This window comes from Lingula anatina, chromosome 9, assembly GCF_051362555.1.
Source record: "Lingula anatina isolate TDL-2025a chromosome 9, LinAna3.0, whole genome shotgun sequence".
Lineage (NCBI taxonomy): Eukaryota > Metazoa > Brachiopoda > Lingulata > Lingulida > Lingulidae > Lingula > Lingula anatina.
In genome coordinates this window covers 13,416,813-13,431,998 of record NC_141775.1, presented here as the reverse complement: position 1 = coordinate 13,431,998, position 15,186 = coordinate 13,416,813, and the positions used below count along the sequence as shown (strand labels likewise).

The 15,186-nt window shown below is 37.0% G+C and overlaps 1 protein-coding gene across 7 annotated transcripts; it reads right to left on the bottom strand.

The window, feature by feature from the left end:
- Positions 1-1,614: 1,614 nt before the first annotated feature.
- LOC106151255 (uncharacterized) lies at positions 1,615-13,624 on the bottom strand. 7 transcript variants are annotated; one of them, XR_015331117.1, is made up of 12 exons: positions 13,114-13,623; positions 11,823-12,209; positions 9,347-9,946; positions 8,579-8,879; positions 8,124-8,308; positions 7,715-7,771; positions 7,130-7,451; positions 6,499-6,662; positions 6,090-6,149; positions 5,661-5,722; positions 2,769-3,245; positions 1,615-2,250 (listed from the first exon to the last, which is right to left on the bottom strand). XR_015331117.1 is itself a non-coding variant. In XM_086995839.1 (10 exons), the coding sequence occupies exons 2-10, from the start codon at positions 12,172-12,174 to the stop codon at positions 5,673-5,675; spliced, it is 2,091 nt and encodes a 696-aa protein (XP_086851965.1). In that variant the 5' UTR covers positions 12,175-12,841; positions 13,114-13,624; the 3' UTR covers positions 5,655-5,672. The 7 variants fall into 7 exon arrangements, 6 of the variants coding, with proteins under 6 accessions (XP_086851965.1, XP_086851966.1, XP_086851964.1 ...); XM_086995839.1 differs by lacking the exons at positions 1,615-2,250; positions 2,769-3,245 and having other exon boundaries at positions 5,655-5,722; positions 11,823-12,841; positions 13,114-13,624; XM_086995840.1 differs by lacking the exons at positions 1,615-2,250; positions 2,769-3,245 and having other exon boundaries at positions 5,655-5,722; positions 13,382-13,624.
- Positions 13,625-15,186: the final 1,562 nt, after the last annotated feature.

The window sequence follows — 15,186 nt, the reverse complement described above, 5'->3', positions numbered from 1 at the left end:
CCCCCCCCCCTCCCAACGCGTCCAGCTCTAAAGACTGATGTGACTGGAAAGAGTGACGGGAGTAAGCCCCCCTCCCTTCATCCACCCAACCCTGCCCCTTGTTCCTTTCACAGTATCGTTTGCTGGTTCCTATATATATATATATCCCACGTACAGCGAAACAATTAACGCGGTCTGCAACATTTCGGGGAGAGACAGGTGAAATAATAATTATAGATTCTGCCAAGATGCCTGTAAAATTTTACGGCGCAAAACTAGAGAACTTGACCAGTTTTTCGTCCTTTAAAAAGTTTTCAATATGCTATGCTTTTCAGTGATTCCAAGAGTCCCATATATTTTTCTGGCATCTTGATAATTTTCTTTTTTGTGTTTCCCCCAAAAAACGTCCAAACACAAAATCAATAATCGTATAGGATTTTTATACAGGCAATTGACCTACTTTGGGCAAGTGCAGTTATTGGCGCCTTTTAACAAAAATTAATTATATGACTTGGACGTAGAAACCTGATTCACGCCTGTGATATGAAAGCTTTTTTCACATTGGTTTGATTAATAAACAGAGCGTGTCGATCAAATCTTTCAAAGTTTTTTTAACATAAAGGACAACGCTTTTAAGGATAATGGGAAATGTGTAAACAACTCAAAATCAAGAAAAATACTGCATTTTTTCTTATATGCAAATTAGCTTGCCTTGAGTTATAAACTGGCCAGAAGTGATGTTCATCTCTGTAACGAAACAGGTGCAAGCACAATGTTAATGCCGCTGCAAACGAAGTTGTCAGCGAGAAGGCAATCAGACCTTATTAGTTATTTATTTATTCATTTTTGGATGGGGGAGGGGAGATTTTAAAGAGATACAAAAAAATCAGAATCATCGGAAATTTGAGAAAGTAATCAAAAGTGGATTCAAATGTTTTAAATAAAGATTTTTAATTAAGATTTAGTCTGTAAAAGTACAAAGCTGAAAATAATTTGAATTTGCACTTTTGAACAAAATGCTAAGTGAACCAAAGAATTGTCTGATTTTTTTATACTTACGTATACATTCACAAATGAATGAAATCCAGTGAAACATACATGTGTTTGCACTGGCCAAGACCCCAGCCAGCTATGGGACCATTCCCAGACCCCATATCGTACTAACTGTGGATCGATCTATCTCCGAGGGGATCCTCGCTAAATTGTAATCAATTTAAGTGGCTTAGATGTCTGTCACACCCACTGAAGCTGCTAGAGGGTAATTGATTATCGTTTAGCAGCTTCAGTAGGAGTGCCAGACATCTAAGCCGCTTAAGCTGAAAGCAATTTAGAGAGAAACCCCTCGGATATGGATCGATCCTGTTAGATCGATCTAGGTGTGGGGACCCAGTCTTAGTCAGACAATGTACAATTGTGCCCCTTGACGAACGCGCTCTTCTCATAAAATCATAAGACCCTTTTCGCTTTCAAACACATAATAACAATAACAATATAAACAATCGTACTCCATTGATTCAAAGCCACCCTTCCTCAGCAAAGCATTAATTAAAGCATTAATTAAAAACGAGGGCGGTAAAAATCTGAAATTCAAATCTTTTGATAAAAACCCAATAGACCAACAAAACAAAGGAAAAAAACGAAAAAACGAATGCCCATGCGCGGAAAAAAAACAAAGATAATGAATTGCATTTTTTTTACCAATAGACTTTATCTTGATTTATTTATTGTGATTTCTGTAGGCCTACAAGTTAAGATAAGTCGGCAAATTGACAAAACCTATAGTAGGTACCTCTGGTAATTGTAAACGATACTTAAAGGGCGCCACGCTTTCTGCACCCCAGAAAACTTGCATAATCCGCCAATTCAAGAGTCTAAACCCGCTCTTGTCAATGCCGCCGTTTTGGTTTGTGACAATTTGGTCAAAGCACAGAACAAGTTCAGCTGCCAGGACTTGGAAAACTCCAAAGAAACGCACCAGTTCTTGGTTGTCCAACCTACGTCTGCGTCACAGTCAAAAATAAAGAAGAGCTCTCTTATTAAAATTCTTTGTTGTCTTCGTTTTCTAGGCCTAAGATTACAAACTGTATCCCCCGAATTTATACTGACCGACCAGAAATCCCGCCTTGCTTCATTCGTGATATCTTATAGTTCAGATTGTTTCTCGGTATTTTAGTGCAGTTTTGCTCTCTGGATTACGAAGTCAATGTGTCTTCTTTCATTTATGTCATCTAGATGAATGTCCAAGTACCAGTGGAAATGACGCTAGTGACCCTAAAACGAAAATCAGTTATAGGACTAAGAGAAACAACATACCTTAAGTTTGACAACTAACATGGAACGTGTGACACCTATGCTTTCGGTCTAAACTGAAAGAAAAGTAAAAATATGAAATCGAAAATAAGGCTATTGAATGTAATAACCATGTAAGTTCTGCATAAAGTTCCTAGTGTTGTGATATTTACAAATTCTCTCTCTCTCTCTCTCTCTCTCTCTCTCTCTCTATATATATATATATATATATATATATATATATATACTGAGCAAGATAGAAAAAAATATATCAAAAAAATTAATATGCTAAAATATTTATTGATATTAACACTTGAAGTTACTTTCAGTTACTTTCACTCAATGCAATAAAATGTTGTATTATTTATATAACTTATTGTAAAATACAATTACTTGCAAATATACACATACATATTAAACCTCACCTGCACCTGGTAAATAAAATATTAACAAAAACTCAGTATTCTAAAGTTACATTTATAAAAAGTTAGAACCTTTACCCTGAAATATCATCCAATATTTCCAAGTCGATGACTGCCTTGTGCCTTCCCATTCCTTCTGTCCAGGTTCATTGCTGGAGTTAGCCCACTGCCAACAGATCACGGTCTTCATCAGTTCACCATGTTCGGAATCCATTGCCTCCCAGGAGAACACACGTTCGTCAAGGCGCATGCGTGGTAGAGTTGTTGCCTGGGATCTGGGCCCCGTAACTCGAAAGCATCACGCATTGCGACCGAGCGCAAGCGTCTCGATTCCATAACTCACCCATACTCTCCCCATATAATACATTGCAGCCTCTGTGTGATATCGCTATTCGCAATACGCGATGCTTTCGAGTTGCGGGACCCTGGTTGACATACATGTACGTCGTTTTCTCGACACCAGATCAGCGAGTACATCGTTGATGCTGATATTGAGCAGTTTGGCTCTGTAACACTCACTTAGAATCTTTTTCAGGAGAGACCACAGCAATTTTGCTAAAAATACAAATAAATAAATAAAATAAATAGAAAATAAAGACGTGTGTTCAATATTAGTCCTATCACAACTTTTTAAGGTCATTGATCGTATTCTATAGAAATAAAAGTCTACGGGATAGCCCGTGCCAGCAAGCTATTTTTTATGTTACTACAAACAATTTCTCCTTAATGCCTCATCCAAAAAGTATTGAAAAAAGGAGTTTAATTTTTAAACAAAACCTTTTCTTTAAATACTTAAAACAAAAGGTTTCTGGGTTCCAGTGTCCTTGTTTTGAATAGGATGTACCTTAATGATGATTAAGGAGAAAATGCACGAATGAACTTCGCATTTTTCTATATTAAGGTCTAACGCTCATTGTTTCCCTTTAAGTTGAAGTTTTTGCTCTCATTGATATTGTCATTGTACGAACAATGCCAAGAGAATGTGATGAATTTTGTCGAAAGAATTTTACAATCACATTGCAAATTCATTTTGATACAGTTCTCAAAATGAATGGAAAAACTTGAGATGGATTTCGAACAAAGCCAAAAGCCCCCTAAGCGCAATCAAAGCAGGTTCAAATGCAAATTTATTCTGCATTTTTAGCAGATTTTATTGTCTTCAAACTTCCTGCCAAAAGAATGAACGAAGTTTTTTTCTATTTTTCAAAGCTCCATTCATTAGAAACAGCTACTCATGCACAGGTATAAATGCCAACAGTCAAACGCATTCTTTTTTCTTTTCCTTTTTACAGAAATCTACTTTATATATATAGATATACATGTCATTTCATCTTAAATCCCGCTATGAAGGACACATGCAATCGTACATGTAACTAATAAAGCTGTATAATAAGGTTGCGCATGCGTCACTATATAGCGGGACAGTGGAGGAAATACTGTTCTTAAGCTAGTTATTTCACCCTTTTTAAATGTATTAGATGTATTTCATTTGAGCTGATGTTAGAATATATATACATAAAATACATGTTCCATGATAGACAAATGAGTTGTCGATGTCTGAGCTATAAAAAGTTTCAATAATTCAAACCCAATATTTCCCGTGGGATTGTGTTCCTTTATGACAACTGGGGTCTTTTTGTCGATTGAACAGGATGCTCATGACGTCACAAGCAACCTTCATGAAACTGCAATTTAATAATCTTACTAAGTTTAAATATACATGTATAGTCAACATAAACATTTGTCAAAAAACGTTTGTAACAGATTTCCCTCAAGTAAGGAAATGTCAAATATTCAGTATCCTTCGCCTTTCCTATTAATTAAGATATAACGGCCTAGCATTTTCATTATCACACATGTTAAGAATAATTGATAAATTTATTTGGATACCTCATTATACAAAAAAAAAAAAAAAAAAAAAAAAAAAAGGGGGGGGGGGGAAACTGAAAACGGAAATATTCTGATATACATGTGTCAATACACCGGTTGAATCCTAGCAATAGCACACGGGTAAATCTTATCTAGACTTACCAGTAAGTGGGAATTACACCTTTTCTCCATAAAATCTGATGATGAATAATGTGCTCTATACTCCTCATGCTGCAGTTAAGAAAAAGTGAAGTTTGGTAAGGGTCGCTCTAAACATGTTCTTTTTCCGTGCTTGTGCATATTGAGGTACATGTACATGCCGGAAAGGGGTTAAAATATTTATCGCTGTTTCTTTTCTTTTTTTTCAGAAAAAAGTGACATAGTATGTTTTGACGATAATAATATTTGAAAATCTATTTAGTGGTACACGTTCATATATATGGTACACGTGCATATATGTTGTATCGACAACAAGTCATACGGAAAACACCCACTTGGCACTTTCTAACGTCTAAACGAGATTAATATAACGTTTGTTAGGAATCTGATGCAAAACATGCCGGTATGATTAGGTTGAATAAACTACCGAAAAAAAGCAAAAGCATGCTTATGAACTGCACCAGAAAATTAATCAAAATAAGCTGCGCCTGGTCTTGCTGTAAAAAAAAAAAAAAAAACGTTACAGACTTTTTACAAGCACGCAGCCAATTATTGTACATGTACGTGCCGTCCGCACGCGACCGATTTTTGGCCTCGATGGGACATTGCTGGTAGTTCTTATTCGAGATCTTAACTAATATATATATATATATATATATATATATATATATATATGACCATATCTTTTTTCCTCATATTCCTTTTCTTGACCCAAGATGGTAAAATACTTTTAATTCTCTATAAAATGGTGCATCACTTCCACTTCCCTCTGAAAAATCACAAGAACAAAAAACTAAAAAATTTATACGCGTATGTAACTGACACAACCTCTGCTAATTTCCCTAATAAAAATTGCATGAATGTTCTAGATAGCGATATTGTTTATTCTTTTACTCTCGAGCAAATCTTGTTAGTTCTTTTTTAACAAGCGTGCTCAAATACCTGTGTCTTCGTCTATAAAATGGTGCTCCGTTGCTTCTTTGCACTGCGGTCTCCTGTTGGTTCTGAAAGTTACAAAGAGAAATGTATTCTTATTTAATCTTGTCCCATGCATGAAAAACAGACGTTTTCTCTAGAAACTCACTTTCAATAAAAGCACTTAGAAGAAGTAATGTAACGTCGTTTGACATTGAAATATATCTGTAAAACTGGATTAGATAAAGAAAGCATGTTAGACTCCTTTTGTTGAAAGAATCAGATCTGACAAATTTTTTGTTTCATTATGGATAAATGGAATAAAATTCAATACTTTATCTTCATTCAGAATCTTTTTTTTAATGCAGTTTGCTGCACTGAGCTATATTAATCAATCTACTTTTGTCACTTGAATATACTCAATATTCCCCCAAGTCGATGGTTTTGCACACTTACCCCCACTAGTTTCTGTGGAATCCTGTTTTCTCTTCACTCTATCACGCGACATTCCTTCGCCTGGAAGTAAAATGCACCGTACCATATATTTCATTTTCGATGCTAAATTATTTTGGTGTAATTGATATAGAAAATAGGTGGATACACCCGTTCTCCTTTACAAAAATGAAATAAACGAAGAAGACATAAAACCAAAAGAAAAAACAAAGTTCAAAAATATTGTTTTAACATATTTAAAAATATTCCAAACACTACATTTTGAATGCCTCACCAAAATATGTCTAAGTCGAATTATGAAGGCAATATTTATTAAATTAATCATGAATCCTGAGAGAGAGAGAGAGAGAGAGAGAGAGAGAGGGAGTCAGTCTACTGCACGCCTTTAATAAAAGCATATGTGTCCACCTACCATCACGTTCCTCAATAAGTAGAACCTTAGCGTCAGGAAGAAGTTTGCCTGACAGCAGTAGACTCCATTTGGTTTTCAGATCCGGGTGTGTCATCGTGTTGAGGATGAATAACGTTTCATCTGGTATGACATCCAAGACTTTAAGTACCGTCTCCTTTGACTCCCTGGAAAGGGAAAATAAGCTTTATATCAAATCTTCATTTCTTGTTACTCATTATCTTTATGAATCAATCCGATATTATGCACTCACATGATAACATATTGAATTACATACGAATATCAAAATAATGTACAGGTAAGACAAGTTTTGTTGACTAAATTCCATATGTTTATTGATTTTCATTGCACATATCCATACAGCTAGATAGGTAAAAAGAAAAGATATTTCAAAATTCAATATGCTAAAAATGTTTTATTCATATTTGCACTTGAAGTAATCGCTATTTAATTTCATTTACTTTTATTCAATGCAATAAAGTGTTGTGTTATTGGGTTAACTTACTGCAAAATCCAATTACTTGAGTTGCAAATAATAATACACATTTTTACCGCATTGACACCTAATAAATAAGGAAATATTAACAAAGCCCATTATATTTAAGTTACCTATATAAAACGTTTGAACCTTTACCCTGAAATATCATCCAATATTTCCAAGTCGATGACTGCCTTGTGTCCTCCCCATTCCCTCTGTCCAGGTTCATTGCTGGAGTTAGCCCACTGCCAACAGATCACGGTCTTCAACAGTTCACCATGTTCGGAATCCATTGCCTCCCAGGAGAACACACGTTCGTCAAGGCGCATGCGTGGCAGAGTTGTTGCCTGTGATCTGGTAGACATACGTCGTTTTCTTGACACCAAATCTGTGAGTCCATCGCTGATGCTGATATTGCGCAGTTTGTCTCTGTAACAGTCACTCAGAATCTTTCCCAGATGAGACCACTGCAATTCCGCTGTCAGAAAATAAAAAAATCTTATTTATTATAATTTCTAAAGTAATTCAGTAACAACTAGACTAGGCATTCATATTAAAAAGCCTTATATTCTGGTCAAATACACAAAATGCATGTCTATTTACTTCACAATTCTCATTTTAATTTTCATTCTCAGCTTTCACGAATAAAAAACCTTATAAAATATGTTGTAAAAGCAACATTGATGTGTGTTTAAGTACTGGGATATCATGTTTCAATGCAATAATTTTCCGCACACTTGCCTAAATTACAACCTTGTTTAACATTTCTTTTTACTGCACCCAGTGGTACAGCCTTCCCTGAAAGTAAAATACCCCTCAATATTTTGCAGAGAGGGAGATGTGGTACGTTTGAAAATAATGGGTCACACAGTTGCAATTGGATACAAGACATACCTCTCCCTTTTTTAAAACAAAATTAAAGTTACAGTTCATGTTCACACAGAAAAGGAGACAACTCTTAGGCTCCGAAAATACTGCAAGTATATTCAACATCGCCTCAATGAAATTAAACATTGAAATATCATATATCACTTCAGACATCATTAAATTATTAAAACTCTTAAGACACAGAGAGAGAGAGAGAGAGAGAGAGAGAGAGCATGAGAGAACACAACTGTATGTCTGTATAAGGGGACGTGTGTCAACCTACCATCACTGCCCTCAAAAAGGAGAACCTTAGCGCCTGGAAAACATTCGCCAGACAGCAAGCACTTCCACTTTTTTTTCAGATCAGGACGTTTCATGGCATTGAGTATGAATAAGCTGCTCTCTGGAAGATCTGGTATGCTGGCCAAAGTCTCCTGTGCTGTTTGCTTTCCCTTCCTAGCATGGTCTCTAATTGAAGAAAGAAAGTCTATTACAGATATCTAGTTCACCATCTGCAAACAAAAAAAACTTCAACTTTTTTTCGAAGAGTCAAATCCTTTCAAACCTTACAATTCTAACATTAGGTACTAACACCTTCAACCGATTTAATTTTGTTTATTGTGTTTTGTGCCCTTTATAAAAATACACAAATATAAGTATATAATTTATATATTACTGCCACATTGACTCGGCAATCTAAAGCCCCATCATAAAAAGTCAAAATATATGCACTTATACCCTAAAACCTCTTCCACTGTTTCCACGTCTATGACTGCCTTGTGGCCTCTCCATTCCCTCTGTCCAGGTTCATCACTGGAGAAAGCCCACTGGCCACAGATTGCCGTCTTTGTAAGTTCACCATGTCCGGAGTCACTCACATTCCAGGATGTTACACGCTCACCAGCTGTCATACGTGGCAGTTGCTGTCCTCTCCTCACATCCAGGTCATTGTCTCTATTCAGGGAGCTGCTACTCAATATTTTGGTCTTGTACTTTCCAACAAGAAGCAATTCCAGTTCCATCCAACTAATTGTCCCAGCTAAAATATGAAAACATTTAACATATTTTTTTAGAAATAAAGGAATGTGTTATTTTTGGAAAAAATCTTAAATGCATCCAACATTCAATGTGTGTCTTCATAAAAGTTATTTAGCGTCACTACTTGGTCACCTTTTATTCAATAAAATTAATACAGTCAATATGCTTTTTAAAAGCCCATGCACTTAGGAAATAAATGTCGAATGAAATGCCTAACTTGAAACTTAAATAATAGCTGTAATAACATTTAGAAGCTGATTAAGCTCTTATGGTGGTTATGCTGTATAAACCATTATCTAAAACAATTTGTCATAAGTTAAATACGTAACAATATGTTATGTACAAAATCCTGTTTTCCGAAGTTTTATAGTAAAATAATTCGAAAAGACCCCCCTCCCACGCATGTAATACATGTACAATAAACTTATAAATACAACTGAATAAAATGAAGTACCCTAGTTAACTTACGCATCATCACACTTGCCAGGCCATGCTGCCCTGCATGTACCAAGACATCCATAAGAGCCCACCCAGCTCCCTCCCTGTCCACTGAGAGTACAGTGTCCAGCATCTCCTGTACTTTCTCCATTCTCGATGGCTGCTGAAGTATGGTGGCTCTTTCATCCTCACTGACCTTGCCTTGACTGACGAGATGGTCAAGCACACGATCAAGGTCTGGTTCTGAGAGGTTTTCGGTTATCTGTAAGTATCCACTTAGTATTCGCCTCTTACTGCTAGGGATCCGAACATCACGGCCTGCTCCTCTTTCCCATGAGTACTGTGTAGTCAGTATATCACATGCCAACTTCAGGTGACCTGCATCCCATAGTGCACAAGCCAAGACTCTCATTGCTCTTAAACCCTTGTTTCTTTTATCCATGACAATATTCAACAGTTCCCGCGCTGCCAGAGGAGTAGGACCCACTATTTGATGCTGTCTGCCTAGGATTTTTTGACGTTTAAGAATTTCTGTAACATCAGCAAATGTTGAACCTTTCCGGAGTGTTGCGCAGATATCATCGTAATGCACTTTGAAGGCTTTCACATGGGCAGGATCATCGTGAAAGACTTCATGGGGAAAAAAAAAGAAAAATTACGAAAATAATGATGCTTTTAATGGTAAAAATGAATTGTGCGTTGATTATGTTTCTCATACGTTTTGCAGCCCTGGCAACTACTTGTAACAAAAGAAGATCAATATTGCATATCTGCAGCGTGTAGAACGTGGGATATGTTAAGAAAATTCATGTAACAGAGGTTGTGAGTACAGGAAAGTTGAGAAAAATCATAAAAAGAGCTTATAAGTTGCCACAAATCTTTTCCCGTTAAGATGTTCACCCCTTTTACTGTGAGTCAAACACTTTTCAAGCCTGAACACATTAGCCCCCTAACAAAAATAATGTAACCTTTTACTCGTTGAAATGAAAAAGCGTATATTCTGCCATTTATTGGTGTGAACATATAATGTTATTATTCATTCAAAGACTTGCTGCCGACCTTCCCCTGACTGCTCTAACCCTAAGGAGACACAGCTCATCTATTTCTAAGGCAAAAACCAAAACACAACACACATCAGATCACTTTTTTCACACTCGAGAATTCATTTTTCATTTTGAGACGCCGTGAGAAATATTCGTTTAGCTTATCCATGGAAACAAAATAAATAATTTAAGTATATTTGTAAAGCCATTAGCGTATCCTAAATCAAGCGTTACTCTGTATGAGCCTTATTCATTGTTTATGCATTTATAGCGTGCCCTTGCACCAGATACCTCATCATTTCCATTTGGCTCTTTTGATCTCTTCCACCAAAAACAGTCGCCACACCTGAGATAACTTCGTTAAAGCCAGTCCCAGGTCCGAGCGTTATGTAACCTTCCAACCCGGAGAATATATCCAGATTCAGGGCAACGATAACAATGGGACCGTTCACATGAAAAATCTATTTTCTAAAAATCTAAAAATCTATTGCCGGTATCTTGTGATCACGGTCTGTGCCCTGAATACCCCAAGGCGTAATTACTGGCAGCGCGAGCCAGTTACTTCCAAAGCTGTATTTAATTCACGGCTGCGCTCGGAGGAGATTCTGACACCTTGACGCATGCGCAGTAGTATCTCTAAGCTGTGGAGTTCATCAGTTTAGTTGTGACGACTCAAGCATACAGGCGCGTAATATGGCTATTGGTAGTGCTTGTTGTTGCACAAAATCGACAAAAACATTTTTCAAAGCAACTGCGACAGCCATTTACTTTATAACTTCCTACCTGTATGCCTGTATGATTGAGTCGCAGCCGAGAATTAATTACAGCTTTGGAAGTAACTCGCTCGCGCTGCCAGTAATTACGCCGCTGGGTATTTAAGGCACAGACCGTGATCACAAGATACCACTGATAGATTTTTCATTTGAACGGTCCCAGATATTGGAGTCCCTGTATCTAGTGTTACTGATCGACTGTTTATATCGGATACAGTTATTTACGGTTACTAATAGTTTACGGCACGCAGGAATCAGTACGATTTCCTATAAAAACTGGGCCTCTAAAGTAGAAAGAGAGAGTCCCCAGGAGATCGACACGACTGTCCCTGCCTGCGTGCCAGCCTGTAGTGAAGAATAAAAATCTACATGAACTACAACTGAAGTTGTTCTGCGTTTTCAAGCCGCCGTTCTCTTAAAAATTAGTAACCATCCAAGAATACACTTCATTCAGAGGACAATATTGGTTAATCAAAGCATGGGATAAGAGATATAGAACAGGATCATGGGGAAGAATAAAATATGACTGTGCCTATAGTCAGTTGGAATTTATTCGATATTCAGAAATGAAAAAAAAAAAATAAAACTGTCAAAGAAACAAAAAATAAAATAGTAACAAAAATCGAACTCGTGTATTAAAACTGAAACTGCCGCTGAACAGGCACGCAGTGACAATATCATTACACTTACCTGTCCTCTCCATTTCCTTTATGTCATCCTCAGCTTTTTCAACATCTTGGACAAGTCTTGCAACCCCAGCTTTTTTCAACAGTTCCTTAAGATTATCATAGCGCCCAACGCCTATATAACATTTATCTTCTAGAGCATTAAGGAAGCCACGGGTGTCGCAAAACTCGAGTTCTTTCGGCTTTAAATAAACACCTTTTGACAGTTGTTTCAACTTTCCTAACACAGACGGTGTGATGCTGTCGTCCAAATCGACTATCAGCTCATTGTGCCGAAATTGAGGCTTTGAATATTCCATCACAGTCGAGCTTTGCCGAAAACGACCGATGGATTTCTCTGTGTTAGACAACAGCATTGCTAGTAGGAAATGCGTCCCACTCTAGTATCTCTCTAGGTGTAAAAACAATGGAGTTTACCGCGCATTACTCATACTTGAGTCATATCCAAAACTCAGTTAGCATGTGATAAACAGTTGATCGAAATTAAAATCTATTATGAAACTAACCAATCACATAAACTGTTACTGACTTCAACCTTTTCCATCTTTTTTTGACACTAAAAACATGTTCTACACTTGTTGACTCTTGATGAAACTTAATTTACTCTCAATATCATTCAACTTTTCATCTATTTGATTTCCCTTTTATTACTAATTGTAATTAGTGTAAGCGTAAGTCAACAAATCACTTTACAACAAAAAGTCACGTCGCCCCTTGTTTTTTCATGCATGGGGGGGGGGGGGATACTAAAGTCGACATTTCAAATGGCAAAGACAACTCAAAGCTCAAACCGCCAAGGTGTGAACCGCTTTGGCTCTCATCATGCTCTATAACGTCACAGGTGAAGTCAAAATCAGTGTAATCCTAGTAACCTCAGTGTAAAACAAATGAAAGTAAAAGCAGCTGAAGTCATCTAACTAAAACGTTCCGGGCAGGTTTATCAGTAAAAGCGACCAAACTTGAATTGATTCAGTAGCTTTCCCAGCAAAACACCACGTCATACAGTGGCGGATTTGGGTGATTCTGAAAAGAAGATCACACTAATTTTCTTCTCTTGAAGTTGGAATTTAGACTAACTGATTCATAGTTCTAAACCGTACCAAATGGCACCGTTTGCCCCCCCCCCCCAAACACTCCAAGGGGACCGAGGGTCGACTTCGTCTCTGAGGCCTGTTATTCCAAAAAAACTGGACCACCCCCTTCAAATAATCCTGGATCCGCCCCTGTTTTCATATGTAGTAACTGTTTACAATTACTTAGCTATATGATGACCCGCTTTTTTTTCAGGAACTCACCAGAACTGTTCACGGTGGTATTTCTAAAATGTCGCTGACATTTGCAAGAGATCTTTTCATGTCTGTCTGGTTGTCATCTCAGACAAACTGCGCAATAAAATATCCCCCTTTAAATCGTCGCTATGAATGAACAGTGGAAATCCCCAGTTGCGCAATATTCTTTTGCGCATCTTTTTCTTGACATTCAATCAGCTCTTTTGTGACATTTTTTAACCCTTTAAACTCTCTTATTATATTTTTGTGTATTTTTAAGTCAACGATAGCCTACCAGTACATCAGCTCTCCGCTTTGTTGTCTGGCTGTCACTTCACGTATATAATGTGATACCTAATATATTTACGTCATCGCTATAAATACTACAAGTATTGATTGAACAATCACTATATTCCCTTTGCAAAACACCTTTCCGTGTTTTTCTTTAGCATAATTCACCTGTTATTTTTATCCTGTATGTCACTTTCTTATCAAGTGCCTATATGGTCTTGACAATGCGAATTATCATTTTTAATCATACACTGTAGCTCACATGCTCTTGAAATACACAATAGAAATCGAATTGACATCCCCAGAAATGCACTGCATGACGACACGCCTAGCCCACTGCGCATGCGTGCATTTTTAATGAGTTGCTAGATTTCCATAGGAAAATGAATGGGTTCGCGGTTCGTGGATAATTCGTGAGAATTGACAAACTAACGGCCTGATGCCGATAGACAGAAACGCTGTGCTATGCTTCAAGCAACTCCTGACCAAAAATCGCTAGGGTTTTTAAAAAATTCTGTTGTACACACGTACTAAGAAGTTTGCCGTATATTGCCTCGCCTACCCTCAGCAAAGCGCAAATATTTTCAGTAATAGTGATTTTAGACGGTAAATTCACTCAGAAACAAAGGCAAATTAATTCGTTGCCGATAGCACCAGCAGATAGCAGCACCATACAGAGTCTGATGAAAAACTTTCATGGCAATTGAAGATTTTTTACCACTGTACAATGGAGTCCAAAAAGAGCACTTGCCACAAATGTACAACTGCCCAGTGCAAGGCCAAGAATTCAATCAGTATTTTCAATCATATTATCAGATTCTACATAAATTGACTGACCATATCACTACTCAGTATTTAACTAATCTCTTAATCCAAAATTCCTATCATCATTTAATAATCATGCAAAATTCTTCTTTCAGATTGCTATTTATTTAAATATTTAATGCTGCAACTGTTCCAAAATAATCTTGTAGTAAAGGAAAAATGCAAATAAGAAGTGGAAGACCAATTTTACCCACATTATTCAATTATTTGAATATAAAAAGAATAAGATCACGATTTAACAAATTAAAATAATCTTTCATGAACTCTTTCACGAATAACATATTAAACAAAAATAATAGTTATAAATCAGTGGTAATGGCTTATACTGGAATATATGACCTCTGCACATCATCAGCACCTGACTTGGTACAGTATAGTTACTACTTGGATACAGAGTTAGATTTAATAATGTAACAATAAGAACAATATATATTATAATAATAAACTTCTCTGCACATATCAGACGCTTGTTACCATGAACTAACTCTACTTGACAATGGGCTGAGCACTTATCACAGAGTCTGTGTGCGATGCCATTCTTGTGCTGTGATTGGTTTGTTGAGTCACGTGAAGCCCTACTGTTGCGCCCTTGCGTATCGCGTGAATGCTGCACATTTCTGGCCATGACGTACGACCCACTTCATTTGACAGCCTTTCTGTAGACTCAGGGCTACTTCCCTACAGCTGGTTTATGGAATAAATTAATTATTTAACGAACTTACTTGAAATCTGTCTTAGTGATATCAAGGAGTTATAACAGACTCCTTGGTGATATCCTCTGTAAGGTTCGATTTTAGGTTCACAGATCGAGAAGAAGTGAGCAACAAGAGTCGTGGATTTCCAAACAGCTTTATTCCCACTGCCTAAGTCCCCCTCTCTACCCACCACCTGTTCTATTCATATCTACCTTAATGTCTAATTTAAATACGACCTTATAATAAATCTTTCTAGTCTAGGCGCGGGCACCGCGACATCCTAGGGGCG